This window comes from Aedes albopictus, chromosome 3 (assembly GCF_035046485.1).
Source record: "Aedes albopictus strain Foshan chromosome 3, AalbF5, whole genome shotgun sequence".
Taxonomy (NCBI): domain Eukaryota; kingdom Metazoa; phylum Arthropoda; class Insecta; order Diptera; family Culicidae; genus Aedes; species Aedes albopictus.
The window spans coordinates 253,948,880-253,966,949 of NC_085138.1; the positions used below are offsets into that span (position 1 = coordinate 253,948,880).

The 18,070-nt window shown below is 45.5% G+C and overlaps 2 protein-coding genes across 5 annotated transcripts in view; one reads left to right on the top strand and one right to left on the bottom strand.

Moving 5' to 3' along the window:
* The window catches only part of LOC109424411 (zinc finger protein jing homolog), a 515,341-nt gene that overhangs the window by 296,257 nt on the left and 201,014 nt on the right, over window positions 1–18,070 (top strand). The window lies entirely within an intron of this gene.
* Window positions 11,329–13,341, bottom strand: LOC134290067 (uncharacterized). Of its 3 annotated transcripts, XM_062857054.1 has the most exons (3): window positions 11,671–13,341; window positions 11,526–11,611; window positions 11,329–11,460 (listed from the first exon to the last, which is right to left on the bottom strand). In XM_062857054.1, the coding sequence occupies exon 1, from the start codon at window positions 12,930–12,932 to the stop codon at window positions 11,769–11,771; it is 1,164 nt and encodes a 387-aa protein (XP_062713038.1). In that variant the 5' UTR covers window positions 12,933–13,341; the 3' UTR covers window positions 11,329–11,460; window positions 11,526–11,611; window positions 11,671–11,768. The 3 variants fall into 3 exon arrangements, with proteins under 3 accessions (XP_062713038.1, XP_062713037.1, XP_062713036.1); XM_062857053.1 differs by having other exon boundaries at window positions 11,329–11,611; XM_062857052.1 differs by having other exon boundaries at window positions 11,526–13,341.

Here is an 18,070-nt window from a genome sequence, read left to right on the forward strand (position 1 = left end):
CCTCGTAGGGATTCCAGTGAATCCCTCGTAGGGATTCCAGTGAATCCCTCGTAGGGATTCCAGTGAATCCCTCGTAGGGATTCCAGTGAATCCCTCGTAGGGATTCCAGTGAATCCCTCGTAGGGATTCCAGTGAATCCCTCGTAGGGATTCCAGTGAATCCCTCGTAGGGATTCCAGTGAATCCCTCGTAGGGATTTCAGTGAATCCCTCGTAGGGATTCCAGTGAATCCCTCGTAGGGATTCCAGTGAATCCCTCGTAGGGATTCCAGTGAATCCCTCGTAGGGATTCCAGTGAATCCCTCGTAGGGATTCCAGTGAATCCCTCGTAGGGATTCCAGTGAATCCCTCGTAGGGATTCCAGTGAATCCCTCGTAGGGATTCCAGTGAATCCCTCGTAGGGATTCCAGTGAATCCCTCGTAGGGATTCCAGTGAATCCCTCGTAGGGATTCCAGTGAATCCCTCGTAGGGATTCCAGTGAATCCCTCGTAGGGATTCCAGTGAATCCCTCGTAGGGATTCCAGTGAATCCCTCGTAGGGATTCCAGTGAATCCCTCGTAGGGATTCCAGTGAATCCCTCGTAGGGATTCCAGTGAATCCCTCGTAGGGATTCCAGTGAATCCCTCGTAGGGATTCCAGTGAATCCCTCGTAGGGATTCCAGTGAATCCCTCGTAGGGATTCCAGTGAATCCCTCGTAGGGATTCCAGTGAATCCCTCGTAGGGATTCCAGTGAATCCCTCGTAGGGATTCCAGTGAATCCCTCGTAGGGATTCCAGTGAATCCCTCGTAGGGATTCCAGTGAATCCCTCGTAGGGATTCCAGTGAATCCCTCGTAGGGATTCCAGTGAATCCCTCGTAGGGATTCCAGTGAATCCCTCGTAGGGATTCCAGTGAATCCCTCGTAGGGATTCCAGTGAATCCCTCGTAGGGATTCCAGTGAATCCCTCGTAGGGATTCCAGTGAATCCCTCGTAGGGATTCCAGTGAATCCCTCGTAGGGATTCCAGTGAATCCCTCGTAGGGATTCCAGTGAATCCCTCGTAGGGATTCTAGTGAATCCCTCGTAGGGATTCCAGTGAATCCCTCGTAGGGATTCCAGTGAATCCCTCGTAGGGATTCCAGTGAATCCCTCGTAGGGATTCCAGTGAATCCCTCGTAGGGATTCCAGTGAATCCCTCGTAGGGATTCCAGTGAATCCCTCGTAGGGATTCCAGTGAATCCCTCGTAGGGATTCCAGTGAATCCCTCGTAGGGATTCCAGTGCATCCCTCGTAGGGATTCCAGTGAATCCCTCGTAGGGATTCCAGTGCATCCCTCGTAGGGATTCCAGTGCATCCCTCGTAGGGATTCCAGTGAATCCCTTGTAGCGATTCCAGTGAATCCCTCGTAGGGATTCCAGTGAATCCCTCGTAGGGATTCCAGTGAATCCCTCGTAGGGATTCCAGTGAATCCCTCGTAGGGATTCCAGTGAATCCCTCGTAGGGATTCCAGTGAATGCCTCGTAGGGATTCCAGTGAATCCCTCGTAGGGATTCCAGTGAATCCCTCGTAGGGATTCCAGTGAATCCCTCGTAGGGATTCCAGTGAATCCCTCGTAGGGATTCCAGTGAATCCCTCGTAGGGATTCCAGTGAATCCCTCGTAGGGATTCCAGTGAATCCCTCGTAGGGATTCCAGTGAATCCCTCGTAGGGATTCCAGTGAATCCCTCGTAGGGATTCCAGTGAATCCCTCGTAGGGATTCCAGTGAATCCCTCGAAGGGATTCCAGTGAATCCCTCGAAGGGATTCCAGTGAATCCCTCGTAGGGATTCAAGTGAATCCCTCGTAGGGATTCCAGTGAATCTCTCGTAGGGATTCCAGTGCATCCCTCGTAGGGATTCCAGTGAATCCCTCGTAGGGATTCCAGTGCATCCCTCGTAGGGATTCCAGTGCATCCCTCGTAGGGATTCCAGTGCATCCCTCGTAGGGATTCCAGTGAATCCCTTGTAGCGATTCCAGTGAATCCCTCGTAGGGATTCCAGTGAATCCCTCGTAGGGATTCCAGTGAATCCCTCGTAGGGATTCCAGTGAATCCCTCGTAGGGATTCCAGTGAATCTCTCGTAGGGATTCCAGTGAATCCCTTGTAGGGATTCCAGTGAATCCCTCGTAGGGATTCCAGTGAATCCCTCGTAGGGATTCCAGTGCATCCCTCGTAGGGATTCCAGTGCATCCCTCGTAGGGATTCCAGTGCACCCTCGTATGGATTCCAGTGCATCCCTCGTAGGGATTCCAGTGAATCCCTCGTAGGGATTCAAGTGAATCCCTGCATAGATTCTAGTGAATACCTCACAGGGTCTCCAGAGGTTCTAGTGAACTCCTCCCAGGGACTCTAATGAATCCCTCGCATGGATTCTAGTGAATCACTCTCTAGGATTCCAGTGAATCACTCGCTAGGATTCGAGTGAATCCCTCGCAGAGATTTCAGTGACCGAAATTACAGTAAATTGCGATTTTGTTCATGGACCAACTATTCACTGCTTATACTACATTCTCCCACTCGGATCAGCCGATTGGAACACACCGAGGGAAATCGTTTTCTCATTTTCCTCCAACTCTAATGCTTTTCCGATCACGATCGCTTCCCGAGGTGTCCGCCGCATCGCATCGCACTCATATTTTTGGAACCAAGCCAAGGCAACGAACCGTGCTCGAAGGGACCGAACCGTTCAGTGTCCCGTTGCTGTCTTCCGCCGCCGTCCCTTCACCTCATTTTCCATGGTTGTCGGTCGCTCGCTCAGCCGTATATTTACTACCGGGGAAGCTTGAAGGCGTACGTCGCGTCGACGTCGTCGTAGCATGTGGTATCATCGTAGTAGGCAGGAGGCCAAACAAGACGGCGACCGCGACGCTGACTACGCGAAGCCATAGCCTCTACTCCGAGGAGTGATGAACGGCGGGCGGCTCGTTTCGGTTTCCGCTGCCAGGGCCACATGGAAACATTATTTGGTCGAGACGAAGGTGTGTGAGGATTTATATCGGCTCGTTCGGAGGGGACACGCGGTTCGGGGGAAGAGATTAGAGATCGGTTTTTGGCTTCGGATGGCGGTCTGGGGACTGAGGATGGAGTAAACAATATCTCCGGCGAAGTCATGCGCGCCAGGTTTTTTCCACTATCGTTTGCAATGGACATTGAGCAGCATCGCTGCTGCTTCGCTGGCCGTCCTTACGAGATGGAACTGTAGGTTTGGAGTTTGTTTTCTTTTGGATATGTGTGTTTTTCTGAGATTTGATACGAGCCATACCGTTGGAAATGTGAAACTTTTGTTTTCTTTCTGGATGTGAATGTGTCCATTAGATTGTGGGAAGAAGTTGTTGAAGCTGTTAAAACAATATTAAAGAATCGATCAATTCAGATTATAACCAATCTATTCATGTAACATTGATTCTGCGAGTCGTTCACTGGAATAAGCTGGAAATAGATAGAATCTCGTTGAGAGATTCACAAGAACATCAATAAGAGATTCTTCATAAATCGACAGATTCGATACAAGAGATTCACTGAAACCCCTACTGGCGATTCACTGAAATCTCTACGAGAAATTCACTCGAATCTCTACGAGGGATTCACTATAATCTTTAAAAGAGATTCACTCGAATCTCTACGAAAGACTCACCGAAATCTCTACGAGAGATTCACTGGAATTCCTACGCGTGGTTCACTGGAATTTCTACGGGAGATTCACAAATATCTACAAGAGATTCACTGGAATATCTACAAGAGATTCACTGGAATCTCTACGAGAGATTCACTGGAATCTCTACGAGAGATTCACTCCAGAATCTCTCCCAGAGATTCTCCAGAATCTCTCCCAGAGATTCTCCAGAATCTCTCCCAGAGATTCTCCAGAATCTCTCCCAGAGATTCTCCAGAATCTCTCCCAGAGATTCTCCAGAATCTCTCCTAGAGATTCTCCAGAATCTCTCCCAGAGCTTGTCCAGAAGCTCTCCCAAAGATTCTCCAGAAGGTCTCCCAGAGATTCTCCAGAAGTCCTCCCAGAGATTCTCCAGAATCTCTCCCAGAGATTCTCCAGAATCTCTCCCAGAGATTCTCCAGAATCTCTCCCAGAGATTCTCCAGAATCTCTCCCAGAGATTCTCCAGAATCTCTCCCAGAGATACTTCAGAATCTCTCCCAGAGATTCTCCAGAATCTTTCCCAGAGATTCTCCAGAATCTTTCCCAGAGATTCTCCAGAATCTTTCCCAGAGATTCTCCAGAATCTTTCCCAGAGATTCTCCAGAATCTTTCCCAGAGATTCTCCAGAATCTTTCCCAGAGATTCTCCAGAATCTTTCCCAGAGATTCTCCAGAATCTTTCCCAGAGATTCTCCAGAATCTTTCCCAGAGATTCTCCAGAATCTTTCCCAGAGATTCTCCAGAATCTTTCCCAGAGATTCTCCAGAATCTTTCCCAGAGATTCTCCAGAATCTTTCCCAGAGATTCTCCAGAATCTTTCCCAGAGATTCTCCAGAATCTTTCCTAGAGATTCTCCAGAATCTTTCCCAGAGATTCTCCAGAATCTTTCCCAGAGATTCTCCAGAATCTTTCCCAGAGATTCTCCAGAATCTTTCCCAGAGATTCTCCAGAATCTTTCCCAGAGATTCTCCAGAATCTTTCCCAGAGATTCTCCAGAATCTTTCCCAGAGATTCTCCAGAATCTTTCCCAGAGATTCACCACAATCTTTCCCAGAGATTCTCCAGAATCTTTCCCAGAGATTCTCCAGAATCTTTCCCAGAGATTCTCCAGAATCTTTCCCAGAGATTCTCCCGAATCTCTCCACGAGATTCTCCCGAATCTCTCCACGAGATTCTCCCGAATCTCTCCACGAGATTCTCCCGAATCTCTCCACGAGATTCTCCCGAATCACTCCACGAGATTCTCCCGAATCTCTCCACGAGATTCTCCCGAATCTCTCCACGAGATTCTCCCGAATCTCTCCACGAGATTCTCCCGAATCTCTCCACGAGATTCTCCCGAATCTCTCCACGAGATTCTCCCGAATCTCTCCACGAGATTCTCCCGAATCTCTCCACGAGATTCTCCCGAATCTCTCCACGAGATTCTCCCGAATCTCTCCACGAGATTCTCCCGAATCTCTCCACGAGATTATCCACAATCTCTCCACGAGATTCTCCACAATCTCTCCAGGAGATTCTCCACAATCTCTCCACAAGATACTCCAGAATGCCTCCAAGGGATTGTCCAGAATCTCTACAAGATATTCCTCAAAATCTCTCCAAAAGATTCTTCAGAATCTTTCCAAGAGATACTCCAGAATCTCTTCAAGAGATTCTTCAAAACCTCATCAAGAGATTCTTCAGAATCTTCAAGAGATTCTCCCCAGAATCTCTACCAGAGATTCCCCAGAATCTCTACCAGAGATTCTCCAGAATCTCGACCAGAGATTCTCCAGAATCTCGACCAGAGATTCTCCAGAATCTCGACCAGAGATTCTCCAGAATCTCGACCAGAGATTCTCCAGAATCTGGACCAGAGATTCTCCAGAATCACGACCAGAGATTCTCCAGAATCTCGACCAGAGATTCTCCAGAATCTCGACCAGAGATTCTCCAGAATCTCGACCAGAGATTCTCCAGAATCTCGACCAGAGATTCTCCAGAATCTCTACGAGAGATTCTCCAGAATCTCGACCAGAGATTCTCTAGAATCACGACCAGAGATTCTCCAGAATCTTTCCAGTAGTTTCTCCAGAATATTTTCAGGAGATTCTCCAAAATCTTTCCAGGAGATTCTTCTGAATCTCACCAGGAGATTCTTTAGAATCTCTCCAGGAGATTCTTTAGAATCTCTCCGAGAGATTCTCTAGAATCTCTTCAGGAGATTCTCCAGAATCTCTCCAGGAGATTCTCCAGAATCTCTCCAGGAGATTCTCCAGAATCTCTCCAGGAGATTCTCCAGAATCTCTCCAGGAGATTCTCCAGGAGATTCTCCAGAATTTCTCCAGGAGATTCTCCAGAATCTCTCCAGGAGATTCTCCAGAATCTCTCCACGAGATTCCCCAGAATCTCTCCCGGAGATTTTCCAGAATGCCTCTAAGGGATTGTCCAGAATCTCTACAAGATATTTCTCAAAATCTCTCCAGGAGATTCTTCAGAATCTTTCCAAGAGATTTTGCAGAAGGTCTCCAAGAGATTCTCTGTTCTTATTGATAGCCCTCGTCCACCCATGACCTCTCCCGACACGCCAGTCGGGAAGGAAAAGGGGTTCCCTAAGCTGGCACTGCACGCTAGCACCTACCTACTCTTATCTCTGCTTTCACTTACAGGAGACCTAGCTTCTTGCGAAGGGATTAACCTCTCCATTACCGCTTCTACTGCCACTAACTGTGGGTTATTTGTAAAGCGTTGACGTTCTGAAGACCTTGAGTGTATTGATTTAACATCCAGTATTCGCACGTCCATAAGCCAGTTCTAATCCAAAACTTACCAAATTGAATGTTTATCAGCGGTGAAACATATTCCACGAAACGTCATCAGTTAATCTCCGCTGTGCTTGATAATAATTCCGACAAACACTCAACTTACGCAATCCAGACGGTCTCACATGGTTTCTTAAGTCGCGTAAAAGCCTAGCCAGCCGATCTAGTTCTCGGAATTCTTTTCCAAGCCACAACGTGCGGCGACGCTTTTCATGACCTGCTACGATTGTACACGGTAAAAATTCTGCACGCTAGATGTAAGGGAAAAATCCCTTAACTATTCAATGTCGTAATCAACATGATCAGAAGTGCTTTTCCTTTGAGATCGCAATGCTGTCACTGTTTATTTGAGGACCAAAACAAACCCACCAGAGAAATCAACAGAAAATCCCTTCGATTTGCACTACTGTAAAAAGCAATACGATCCAAAGTGAAAAGTTGTTGATTTGGTAATGACTGTTTTGGGCATGAAGGTAAATATAGATGACAGGCGGTAGAAAGTGCTTCGCTTCGATTCGCACCTCTATAACAGATGTGAAGCAGTGTAGTGGTAAAATAGTTGATCGTGACTCTAAGAGCAACATTAACGGCGGCAACTATTCGAGCAACCCGCGCAGCGCTACCATTTTGACTTAACCACCCTTTTCCACACCGGTAGCAATCAAATTAGTCACCCTGATTCGTATCGGGAGGGCTGTCATATTTCCATAGAATTTTTAGCAGCGCAACTGTCCCGCTACTATATTTGGTCACCCACCCATAGCGCTACTATTTTGCGAGCGCATCTAGCAGCGACCGGTAAAGTTTGCTGCAATGATGGAGGGCTGCCAAACGGGGTATAGAAGCGCACCGTTAAAGGTGCTCTAAGGGTCCTGGTATCGAATCTGGGTGCGGCTGTACACATTTTTTTTTTAATTTTAGTTTTGAGATCAAAACATTGTCAACAACGAATTGATGTGAAGTTACATTAAAATTGAAGAGGCATTGGATGTTCTTTGTCAAATGATATGTAATTGATAACAAACTGATTGAACAGTAGTACGAATTCAAGTGCCAATCAGTTTATATCACAGTGCAGATTTTTTACCGTGTATTTCATCATAATCCCTGACTGGACAGAATGTGCTAACTTGATGACAGAATTCGCACTCTGCCGCAGTAGCTTTGGTAGAGGCTAATCACCCACGGTCGGACGGTCGGCTGGTCGGAGCTCACGATCTGCCAATAACCGGTAGTAAATATCAATAACTGGCGAGTCTAGGAAAATAATAATCGACAGCCGCGCGCGCGAATTGAAAGGAAACAAACTGCCAAATCAAAACAAAAAAGAAGCCCACACTCAGCGAGCGAACGAGTGGAAGAGTGAAAAAAATCGGAACGGATACGGCAAGACCGCGAAATTACATAAATATATATACATTTGTACGGTGCACGACCTACGGTAACAATAAATTTCAATGTTCGACCGAAGACGTCGTTCGACTCGGTGACGGTGAAGTGCGCGAGAGCGACGCGACGTTTTTGCCACCGCACCGTCGTTCGAATGAAAATGAAACAAAAAGCACACAGTGACAAAAACGCTCGGCAGTCCCGGGCACTGCCGTACCGTTGCCGTCACGTCGCACCCATAATGAGAGTGAGTGTGAAATCCAGCGGCCAACTCGCATACCCTTAAACAAGGGAGTCGGAGAAAAACAGCATACGATGGAACTTTTTAGCAACGCGGTGGTCGCCTACTTCGATGATTGGTAATGATATTGGCTATTTTCTTCTAACGATGACGAGAACACGTCCCCTTCTTCTACCTTCCGCAGCGAGTACGAGTCTGGATTGCGTGTGTTTCAGAGCATGCTTTGTTATTTCGGGAGCGCTTGTTTGAACTTTGTGCAAGCCGAGCCAAAAAAAACAACAAAATTGTAGTAATCTTTGGAGTTCAACCGCATGTGGTGCGGTACAGAAATAGACTCCGTTCTACGTCATGCACAGCAAAAAAATGGGTTATTGGCAATATCGGTATTTGATGAGTGATTTAATGAAAGTTGCGGATTATGAGAGAAACAAAAAAACAATTTGATAGGGGGTTTGTACTCGAGCAAACCATAAGGTAGATCCGCGCCCAAACTCTCTGGGTTATCTCTCCGATATCTTGTTATATCAAATTTAAAACTTTTCTAAAATTTTCGCACCAGGAAAATAAGTTTCTCGAAGATTTCTACATTTGCACACGTAAAATTACTTATTTTTACAGTGTCGATGAGCTGTTTAGTTCGCCCTTACATCCACAAGCTGCGACACATTACAGCCCCAAATAGAATTTCCCACTTTTGCACAACGGACGAACAGACGGACGGTTCGCGTGCGACGGGCATTCCACTTCTGCGGAATTTCGGTAAATTGTGCGTAAGCGTACTTACGCGCCGGCCTATAGCCTACAACAACAACCGCAACCGTGACGAGATCCGCGCCGGCCGACCCGACCGAAGCGGTTTTAATTAGCGTGTTTGATCAATCATGGATCTCTAGAGGCAGACAAAAAAAACCGGTTTCTGGTTTAAGAGTGGCCCATAGAGCTTTGTAACTTCTGAGGTAATTTGAGAGTTAGGTTGTGTGGGAAGGAAGGACGGTTGGAAAAACTTCTTTCGTGGAGGTTTTAAAGAATCCCTCGAAGAAATTCTTGGAGTATCTCTCTGAAGCATTTTGGACAATCTTTTGGAAAGATTCTGGAGCATCACTTGGGCAGTTTCAGAAGAATCCCTTGTAGCGTTTCTGCAGATTTAGAGAAGTTTGTGGAAAATCTTTCGTAAAGATTCTGGAGAAATCTTTCGTAGAGATTCTGGTGAATCTCTTGTATAGATTCTGGAAAATCTCTCGTAGAGCGATTTTGAAAAAAAAAAAACTCTTGGAAAGATTCTGAAGAATCTCTGCCAGAGATTCTGGAGAATCTCTGCCACAGATTCTGGTAAATCTTTGCTAGAGATTCTGGTGAATCTCTGCTAGAGATTCTGGTGAATCTCTGCTAGAGATTCAAGAACATCTCGTGGATAGATTTGGTAGAATCTCGTGGAGAGATTCCGGAGAATCTCTCGTAGAAATTCCGGAGAATCTCTCGTAGAGATTCCGGAGAACCTCTCGTAGAGATTCTGGTGAATCTCTGCTAGAGATTCTGGTGAATCTTTGCTGGAGATTCTGGTGAATCTCTGCTAGAGATTCAAGAAAATCTCGTGGATAGATTTGATAGAATCTCGTGGAGAGATTCCGAAGAATCTCTCGTAGAAATTCCGGAGAATCTCTCGTAGAGATTCCGGAGAACCTCTCGTAGAGATACTGATGAATCTCTGCTAGAGATTCTGGTGAATCTCTGCTAGAGATTCTGGTGAATCTTTGCTAGAGATTCTGGTGAATCTTTGCTAGAGATTCTGGTGAATCTTTGCTAGAGATTCTGGTGAATCTCTGCTAGAGATTCAAGAAAATCTCGTGGATAGATTTGGTAGAATCTCGTGGAGAGATTCCGGAGAATCTCTCGTAGAGATTCCGGAGAATCTCTCTTAGAGATTCTGGAGAACCTCTCGTAGAGATTCTGGTGAATCTCTGCTAGAGATTCTGGTGAATCTCTGCTAGAGATTCTGGTGAATCTCTGCTAGAGATTCCGGAGAATCTCTGCCACAGATTCTGGTGAACCTCTGCTAAAGATTCTGGTGAATCTCTGCTAGAGATTCTGGTGAATCTTTGCTAGAGATTCTGGTGATTCTCTGCTAAAGATTCTGGTGAATCTTTGCTAGAGATTCTGGTGAATCTCTGCTAGAGATTCTGGTGAATCTTTGCTAGAGATTCTGGTGAATCTCTGCTAAAGATTCTGGTGAATCTCTGCTAGAGATTCTGGTGAATCTCTGCTAGAGATTCAAGAAAATCTCGTGGATAGATTTGGTAGAATTTCGTGGAGAGATGCCGGAGAATCTCTCGTAGAGATTCCGGAGAATCTCTCGTAGAGATTCCGGAAAACCTCTCGTAGAGATTCTGGTGAATCTCTGCAAGAGATTCTGGTGAATCTCTGCTAGAGATTCTGGTGAATCTCTGCTAAAGATTCTGGTGAATCTCTGCTAGAGATTCTGGTGAATCTTTGCTAGAGATTCTGGTGTATCACTGCTAAAGATTCTAGTGAATCTCTGCTAAAGATTCAAGTGAATCTCTGCTAGAGATTCTAGTGAATCTCTGCTAGAGATTCTAGTGAATCTCTGCTAGAGATTCTGGTGAATCTTTGCTAGAGATTCTGGTGAATCTCTGCTAGAGATTCAAGAAAATCTCGTGGATAGATTTGATAGAATCTCGTGGAGAGATTCCGGAGAATCTCTCGTAGAGTTTCCGAAGAATCTCTCGTAGCGATACTGGAGAATCTCTCGTAGAGATACTGGAGAATCTCTCGTAGAGATACTGGAGAATCTCTCGTAGAGATACTGGAGAATCTCTCGTAGAGATACTGGAGAATCTCTCGTAGAGATACTGGAGAATCTCTCGTAGAGATACTGGAGAATCTCTCGTAGAGATACTGGAGAATCTCTCGTAGAGATACTGGAGAATCTCTCGTAGAGATACTGGAGAATCTCTTGTAGAGATACTGGAGAATCTCTCGTAGAGATACTGGAGAATCTCTCGTAGAGATACTGGAGAATCTCTCGTAGAGATACTGGAGAATCTCTCGTAGAGATTCTGGAGAATCTCTCGTAGAGATTCTGAAGAATCTCTCGTAGAGATTCTGAAGAATCTCTCGTAGAGATTCTGAAGAATCTCTCGTAGAGATACTGGAGAATCTCTCGTAGAGATACTGGAGAATCTCTCGTAGAGATACTGGAGAATTTGGAGGTAGCTATCGACTGAGGAATCTGGAAACCTGGGACGATTTTCGGCTTGGCAGTCGCAATTGCAATCAAACGATCAGATATTCTCCTTCATCCGACGTTTCGATGTTTATTACATCTTCTTCAGGGAATTCTATATTTGAGACAAGATAATTTTACTATATATACTAAACATAAAACATTAAAAAAGAGGCTTACAGAAGTGTTGATCGCTTTCGTTCTGAAAAGCTTTGTGAAAGCATAATCCGTCTAAAACAATATTTTAAAAAACGTTGGGATCCACTCTGAAATACATATAGCATCAGTAACATTCTTAAGCATATATGATAAACTAATTATGTACTATAGAACACTAATAATATTCGCAGAATTCGGTTCGCGCTTCTAACAACACTACCAACGGCCAATTTGTTTAAGCTAAGTGGTGAATATTTGTGGAACCTAAGTGGGTACAACGTGGTTTGATTCGCTTTGGTAACTATTGGGTATTTCTGTTATTGTTGCTGTGTTGGTACCTTTAGATTGTTTTGTGTGGAGTGTGTGGAATATGCCTGCATACATAGAACTCAAACATTCGATATCTGATCTCTTGTTGATGGTGTGAGGTGTGTTTAGAATGTGACAAACCTCGAGAATTGGAAGAGCTGTTTGCCTTCTGTGTTGGTCTAGGATTTGAGTTTTTTCTAAATCAAAACGATGTTGCTCATCAATGCTGTGTTGCAGGAGTGCTGTTTTTTCCCTCAATCGTTCCAATTCGAATTTCGTCCTGGGGCTGACGCTGTTGCTGGAAACCAGTTCTTCGAGAAGGTTTATGGTTGAACGATGTCCGCTGATCCGTTTTTTCAGTTGGGTAGTTGTTAACCCTACATAGCTTGCTGCACAGTCATTGCAGGGAATGCGGTAGATGACATTGTTCCGCATCTCCGGGGGTATGACGTCCTTCATGTTGCTGTATAATCGTTTGGTGGTTTTTTCATATCGTGTCGCAAGAACAACATTTGGCAGTGTGGCTTCGAGTGACTTCTTCAAACGTTGTGTTAAATCGTTCACAAATATCATAGGTTTGTAGACGATTTCATGCTCAACTGCAGGAGGAGCATTGGTTCTTGGAGTGATACCCCTATTCAGCAAACGGTGTCGCAGGGGTGCCGGATAATGGTTCAACTTCAGGAGGACATCTATCGTGTTGTCCGCCGCATCCTTGGATTGATTTGTGGTGAATTCACGTACTCTCCGTATGAAGTTATTGACCGTGTTCATTTTGAGATGCAGTGGGTGAGCCGACAGGAAATCCAATAGACGACCTGATGACATGGGTTTACTATACCATTCAGTACGAATCGTTTGATCCTGTTGCCGAACTAAAACCATGTCCAAGAATGGGAGCCTGCCATTCTGTTCCATTTCGAAAGTGAACTGGATATTTTCATTGAAGCTGTTGAAAATGTTTATAACTTCTACTATCTTGTCTGGTGGTAGCGCAAGGACCAGGTCGTCGACATACTTCTTTATGAGAGGTATGGGAAAGTTTAGACGGCTCACCACATTATCCAGAAGGGATTCCATCACCAGGTCTGCAATGATGGGGGACAGCGGACTGCCCATTGCTGTGCCGAAGATCTGCTTGTAGTATATTCCTTTATATGAAAAATAACTACACTCGAGACAGAAGTTGATTATCTCTAGATCTCTCTATGATGATTCCGGGTATCATATCACGTGGGATGCACGTGAACAGCGATGTGACATCAAACGATACCAGAATGTGATTTTCTGGTAAGCGAATGGCATTGATAAAGGTGCAGAAAGAGAACGAATCACGGATGTTGTAGTTGCTGTTGATCGACGATTGCAAAATTCGACCGACGTATTTGGATAACATATACGTGGGCGCACCAATGTTGGACACCACCGGACGAAGTGGCATATTCGGTTTGTGTACCTTTGGCAGCCCGTATATTCTCGGACATTGAGCTGCATTGGTCTTGAGCTGGAAGGCTGTTTTGGCGTCAATCAGCTCCAGATTTCGAAGTCGGGTTGCGAAGTTGTTGTTCTTTTGTTGAAATCCTGACGTTGGGTTCCGATTGATGACTTGGTATGTGTTCTTGTCGGCTAACATTTCTCGCATTTTCATGTCGTATTCTTTCTCGTACATCACCACGGTTTGCTTTCCCTTGTCTGACTCTACGATAATGATATCGGAGTTTGTTTTGATAAACCGTTCAGTAACCTTGTAGCGTGTAGATGACGATATTGCACATTCTGTTCGTTTTCTTTGAACCTGTGAATGAAGTTTTGAATAACATTCACAGATGTGCAACGCGTCCGTTCTTTGTCGTGTTTTTCCGTGACGGATTCCAATACATTCTCTAGGTCGGCTATTAGGTGGTTGAAGGGGATTTCATTCAGTGACCGATATGGCAAAGCGAACTTTGGACCACTTAGCTTAAACTTCACCACTTCACCACAGCGAACTTCACCACTTAGCTTAAACAAATTGGCCGTTGGTAGTGTTGTTAGAAGCGCGAACCGAATTCTGCGAATATTATTAGTGTTCTATAGTACATAATTAGTTTATCATATATGCTTAAGAATGTTACTGATGCTATATGTATTTCAGAGTGGATCCCAACGTTTTTTAAAATATTGTTTTAGACGGATTATGCTTTCACAAAGCTTTTCAGAACGAAAGCGATCAACACTTCTGTAAGCCTCTTTTTTAATGTTTTATGTTTAGTATATATAGTAAAATTATCTTGTCTCAAATATAGAATTCCCTGAAGAAGATGTAATAAACATCGAAACGTCGGATGAAGGAGAATATCTGATCGTTTGATTGCAATTGCGACTGCCAAGCCGAAAATCGTCCCAGGGATACTGGAGAATCTCTCGAAGAGATACTGGAGAATCTCTCGTAGAGATACTGGAGAATCTCTCATAGAGATTCTGGAGAATCTCTCGTAGAGATTCTAGTGAATCTCTGCTAGAGATTCTGGTGAATCTCTGCTAGAGATTCAAGAAAATCTCGTGGATAGATTTGGTAGAATCTCGTGGAGAGATTCCGGAGAATCTCACACAAAGTTTCCGGAGAATCTCTCGTAGAGATTCTGGAGAATCTCTCGTAGAGATTCTGGAGAATCTCTCGTAGAGATTCTGGAAAATATCTCGTAGAGATTCTGGTGAATCACTCGTAGAGATTCTGGAGAATCTCTCGTAGAGATTCTGGGGAATCTCTCGTAGAGTTTCTGGAGAATCTCTCGTAGAGATTCTGGGGAATCTCTCGTAGAGATTCTGGAGAATCTCTCGCAGAGAGAATCTCTAGGAGAGATTCTGGAGAAACTCTAGGAGAGATTACGGAGAATCTCGTGGAGAGATTCAGGAGAAACTCGTGGAGAGATTCGGGAGAATCTCGTGGAGAGATTCGGGAGAATCTCGTGGAGAGATTCGGGAGAATCTCGTGGAGAGATTCGGGAGAATCTCGTGGAGAGATTCGGGAGAATCTCGTGGAGAGATTCGAGAGAATCTCGTGGAGAGATTCGGGAGAATCTCGTGGAGAGATTCGGAAGAATCTCGTGGAGCGATTCGAGAGAATCTCGTGGAGAGATTCGAGAGAATCTCATGGAGAGATTCGAGAGAATCTCGTGGAGAGATTCGAGAGAATCTCGTGGAGAGATTCGAGAGAATCTCGTGGAGAGATTCGAGAGAATCTCGTGGAGAGATTCGAGAGAATCTCGTGGAGAGATTCGAGAGAATCTCGTGGAGAGATTCGAGAGAATCTCGTGGAGAGATTCGAGAGAATCTCGTGGAGAGATTCGAGAGAATCTCGTGGAGAGATTCGAGAGAATCTCGTGGAGAGATTCGAGAGAATCTCGTGGAGAGATTCGAGAGAATCTCGTGGAGAGATTCGAGAGAATCTCGTGGAGAGATTCGAGAGAATCTCGTGGAGAGATTCGAGAGAATCTCGTGGAGAGATTCGAGAGAATCTCGTGGAGAGATTCGAGAGAATCTCGTGGAGAGATTCGAGAGAATCTCGTGGAGAGATTCGAGAGAATCTCGTGGAGAGATTCGAAAGAATCTCGTGGAGAGATTCGAGAGAATCTCGTGGAGGGATTCGAGAGAATCTCGTGGAGGGATTCGAGAGAATCTCGTGGAGGGATTCGAGAGAATCTCGTGGAGAGATTCGAGAGAATCTCGTGGAGAGATTCGAGAGAATCTCCTGGAGAGATTCGAGAGAATCTCGTGGAGAGATTCGAGAGAATCTCGTGGAGAGATTCGAGAGAATCTCGTGGAGAGATTCGAGAGAATCTCGTGGAGAGATTCGAGAGAATCTCGTGGAGAGATTCGAGAGAATCTCGTGGAGAGATTCGAGAGAATCTCGTGGAGAGATTCGAGAGAATCTCGTGGAGAGATTCGAGAGAATCTCGTGGAGAGATTCGAGAGAATCTCGTGGAGAGATTCGAGAGAATCTCGTGGAGAGATTCGAGAGAATCTCGTGGAGAGATTCGAGAGAATCTCGTGGAGAGATTCGAGAGAATCTCGTGGAGAGATTCGAGAGAATCTCGTGGAGAGATTCGAGAGAATCTCGTGGAGAGATTCGAGAGAATCTCGTGGAGAGATTCGAGAGAATCTCGTGGAGAGATTCGAGAGAATCTCGTGGAGAGATTCGAGAGAATCTCGTGGAGAGATTCGAGAGAATCTCGTGGAGAGATTCGAGAGAATCTCGTGGAGAGATTCGAGAGAATCTCGTGGAGAGATTCGAGAGAATCTCGTGGAGAGATTCGAGAGAATCTCGTGGAGAGATTCGAGAGAATCTCGTGGAGAGATTCGAGAGAATCTCGTGGAGAGATTCGAGAGAATCTCGTGGAGAGATTCGAGAGAATCTCGTGGAGAGATTCGAGAGAATCTCGTGGAGAGATTCGAGAGAATCTCGTGGAGAGATTCGAGAGAATCTCGTGGAGAGATTCGAGAGAATCTCGTGGAGAGATTCGAGAGAATCTCGTGGAGAGATTCGAGAGAATCTCGTGGAGAGATTCGAGAGAATCTCGTGGAGAGATTCGAGAGAATCTCGTGGAGAGATTCGAGAGAATCTCGTGGAGAGATTTTGGCGAATCTCGTGGAGAGATTCGGGCGAATCTTGCGGAGAGATTCGGGCGAATCTTGCGGAGAGATTCGGGCGAATCTTGCGGAGAGATTCGGGCGAATCTCGCGGAGAGATTCGGGAGAATCTCGCGGAGAGATTCGTGCGAATCTCGCGGAGAGATTCGTGCGAATCTCGCGGAGAGATTCGTGCGAATCTCGCGGAGAGATTCGTGCGAATCTCACGGAGAGATTCGGGAGAATCTTGCGGAGAGATTCGTGCGAATCTCTTGGAGAGATTCGTGCGAATCTCGCGGAGAGATTCGGGAGAATATCGCGGAGAGATTCGGGAGAAACTCGCGGGAGATTCGGGAGAATCTGGCGGAGAGATTCGGGAGAATCTCGCGGAGAGATTCGGGAGAATCTCGCGGAGAGATTCGGGAGAATTTCGCGGAGAGTTTCGGGAGAATCTCGCAGAGAGTTTCGGGAGAATCTCTCGTAGAGATTCTGGAGAATCTCGCAGAGAGTTTCGGGACAATCTCTCGTAGAGATTCGGGAGAATCTTTCGTAGAGATTCGGGGGAATCTCTCGTAGAGATTCGGGAGAATCTCTCGTAAAGATTCTGGAGAATCTCTTGTAGAGATTCTGGAGAATCGCTCGTAGAGATTCTGGAGAATGTCTCGTTGACATTCTGAAGCATCTCTCGTAGAGATTCTGGAGAATCTCTCGTAGAGATTGCAGTGAATCTCTCGTAGAGATTGCAGTGAATCTCTCGGAGAGATTCTGGAGAATCTTTTGGCGAGATTCTGGAGAATCTCTTGGACAGATTCTGGAGAATCTTTTGGAGAGATTCTGGAGAATCTCCAGGAGAGATTCTGGAGAATCTCCAGGAGAGATTCTGGAAAATCTCCAGGAGAGATGCTGGAGAATTTCTTGTAGAGATTCTGGAGATTCTCTTGGAGAGATTCTGGATTATCGCTAGGGGAGATTCTGGAGAATCTATGAAAAATATTCCGGAGATTCCTAGGAGATATTCTGGAGAATCTCTAGGAGTTCCAGCGAGATCAGATCTTGCGCGAAGCATTAGTCATGTTCGATGTCGACGCGAGGTGTAATGGCTCCGCAAACAGTTTTTTGAGATGCTAGAGAGGATCACCAAGGGGTACTTATAGCGTCGTGACCCGAGTCTTTGGACTCCTTTCGTTGGACCGCTGGAGAATGGGGCGGGTGATGAGTGGAGGGTTCCCAATGAGGAACTTGCAGGGGATTTTAGAATAAATTTAGGTAAGATCCCGGTCCGGACGGCATTCAGAACCTGGCCTTAAGAGAAGTTGTTGTAGGAGACTCCCGGGCAGTGCTGAAAATTTCATTTCGTCATATCTAAATTCAATCACCTACAGCTCATTTTAGAAGCCGAACCTGAGAAAACGGTATATGAAAAACTTGTGCGGCTAAACCAGTTCTGCAAGAAAGTCACGGAAAAACTGCTATTTTTCGAATATTTAAGGTAAATGTCACGGACTACCTTCGAAAAATCCCAATGATATTCACGGTGAATATCATTTGGCATTTTTCAAAGGTAGTCCGTGACATTTACCTTAAATATTCGAAAAATAGCAGTTTTTCCGTGACTTTCTTGCAGAACTGGTTTTGCCGCACAAGTTTTT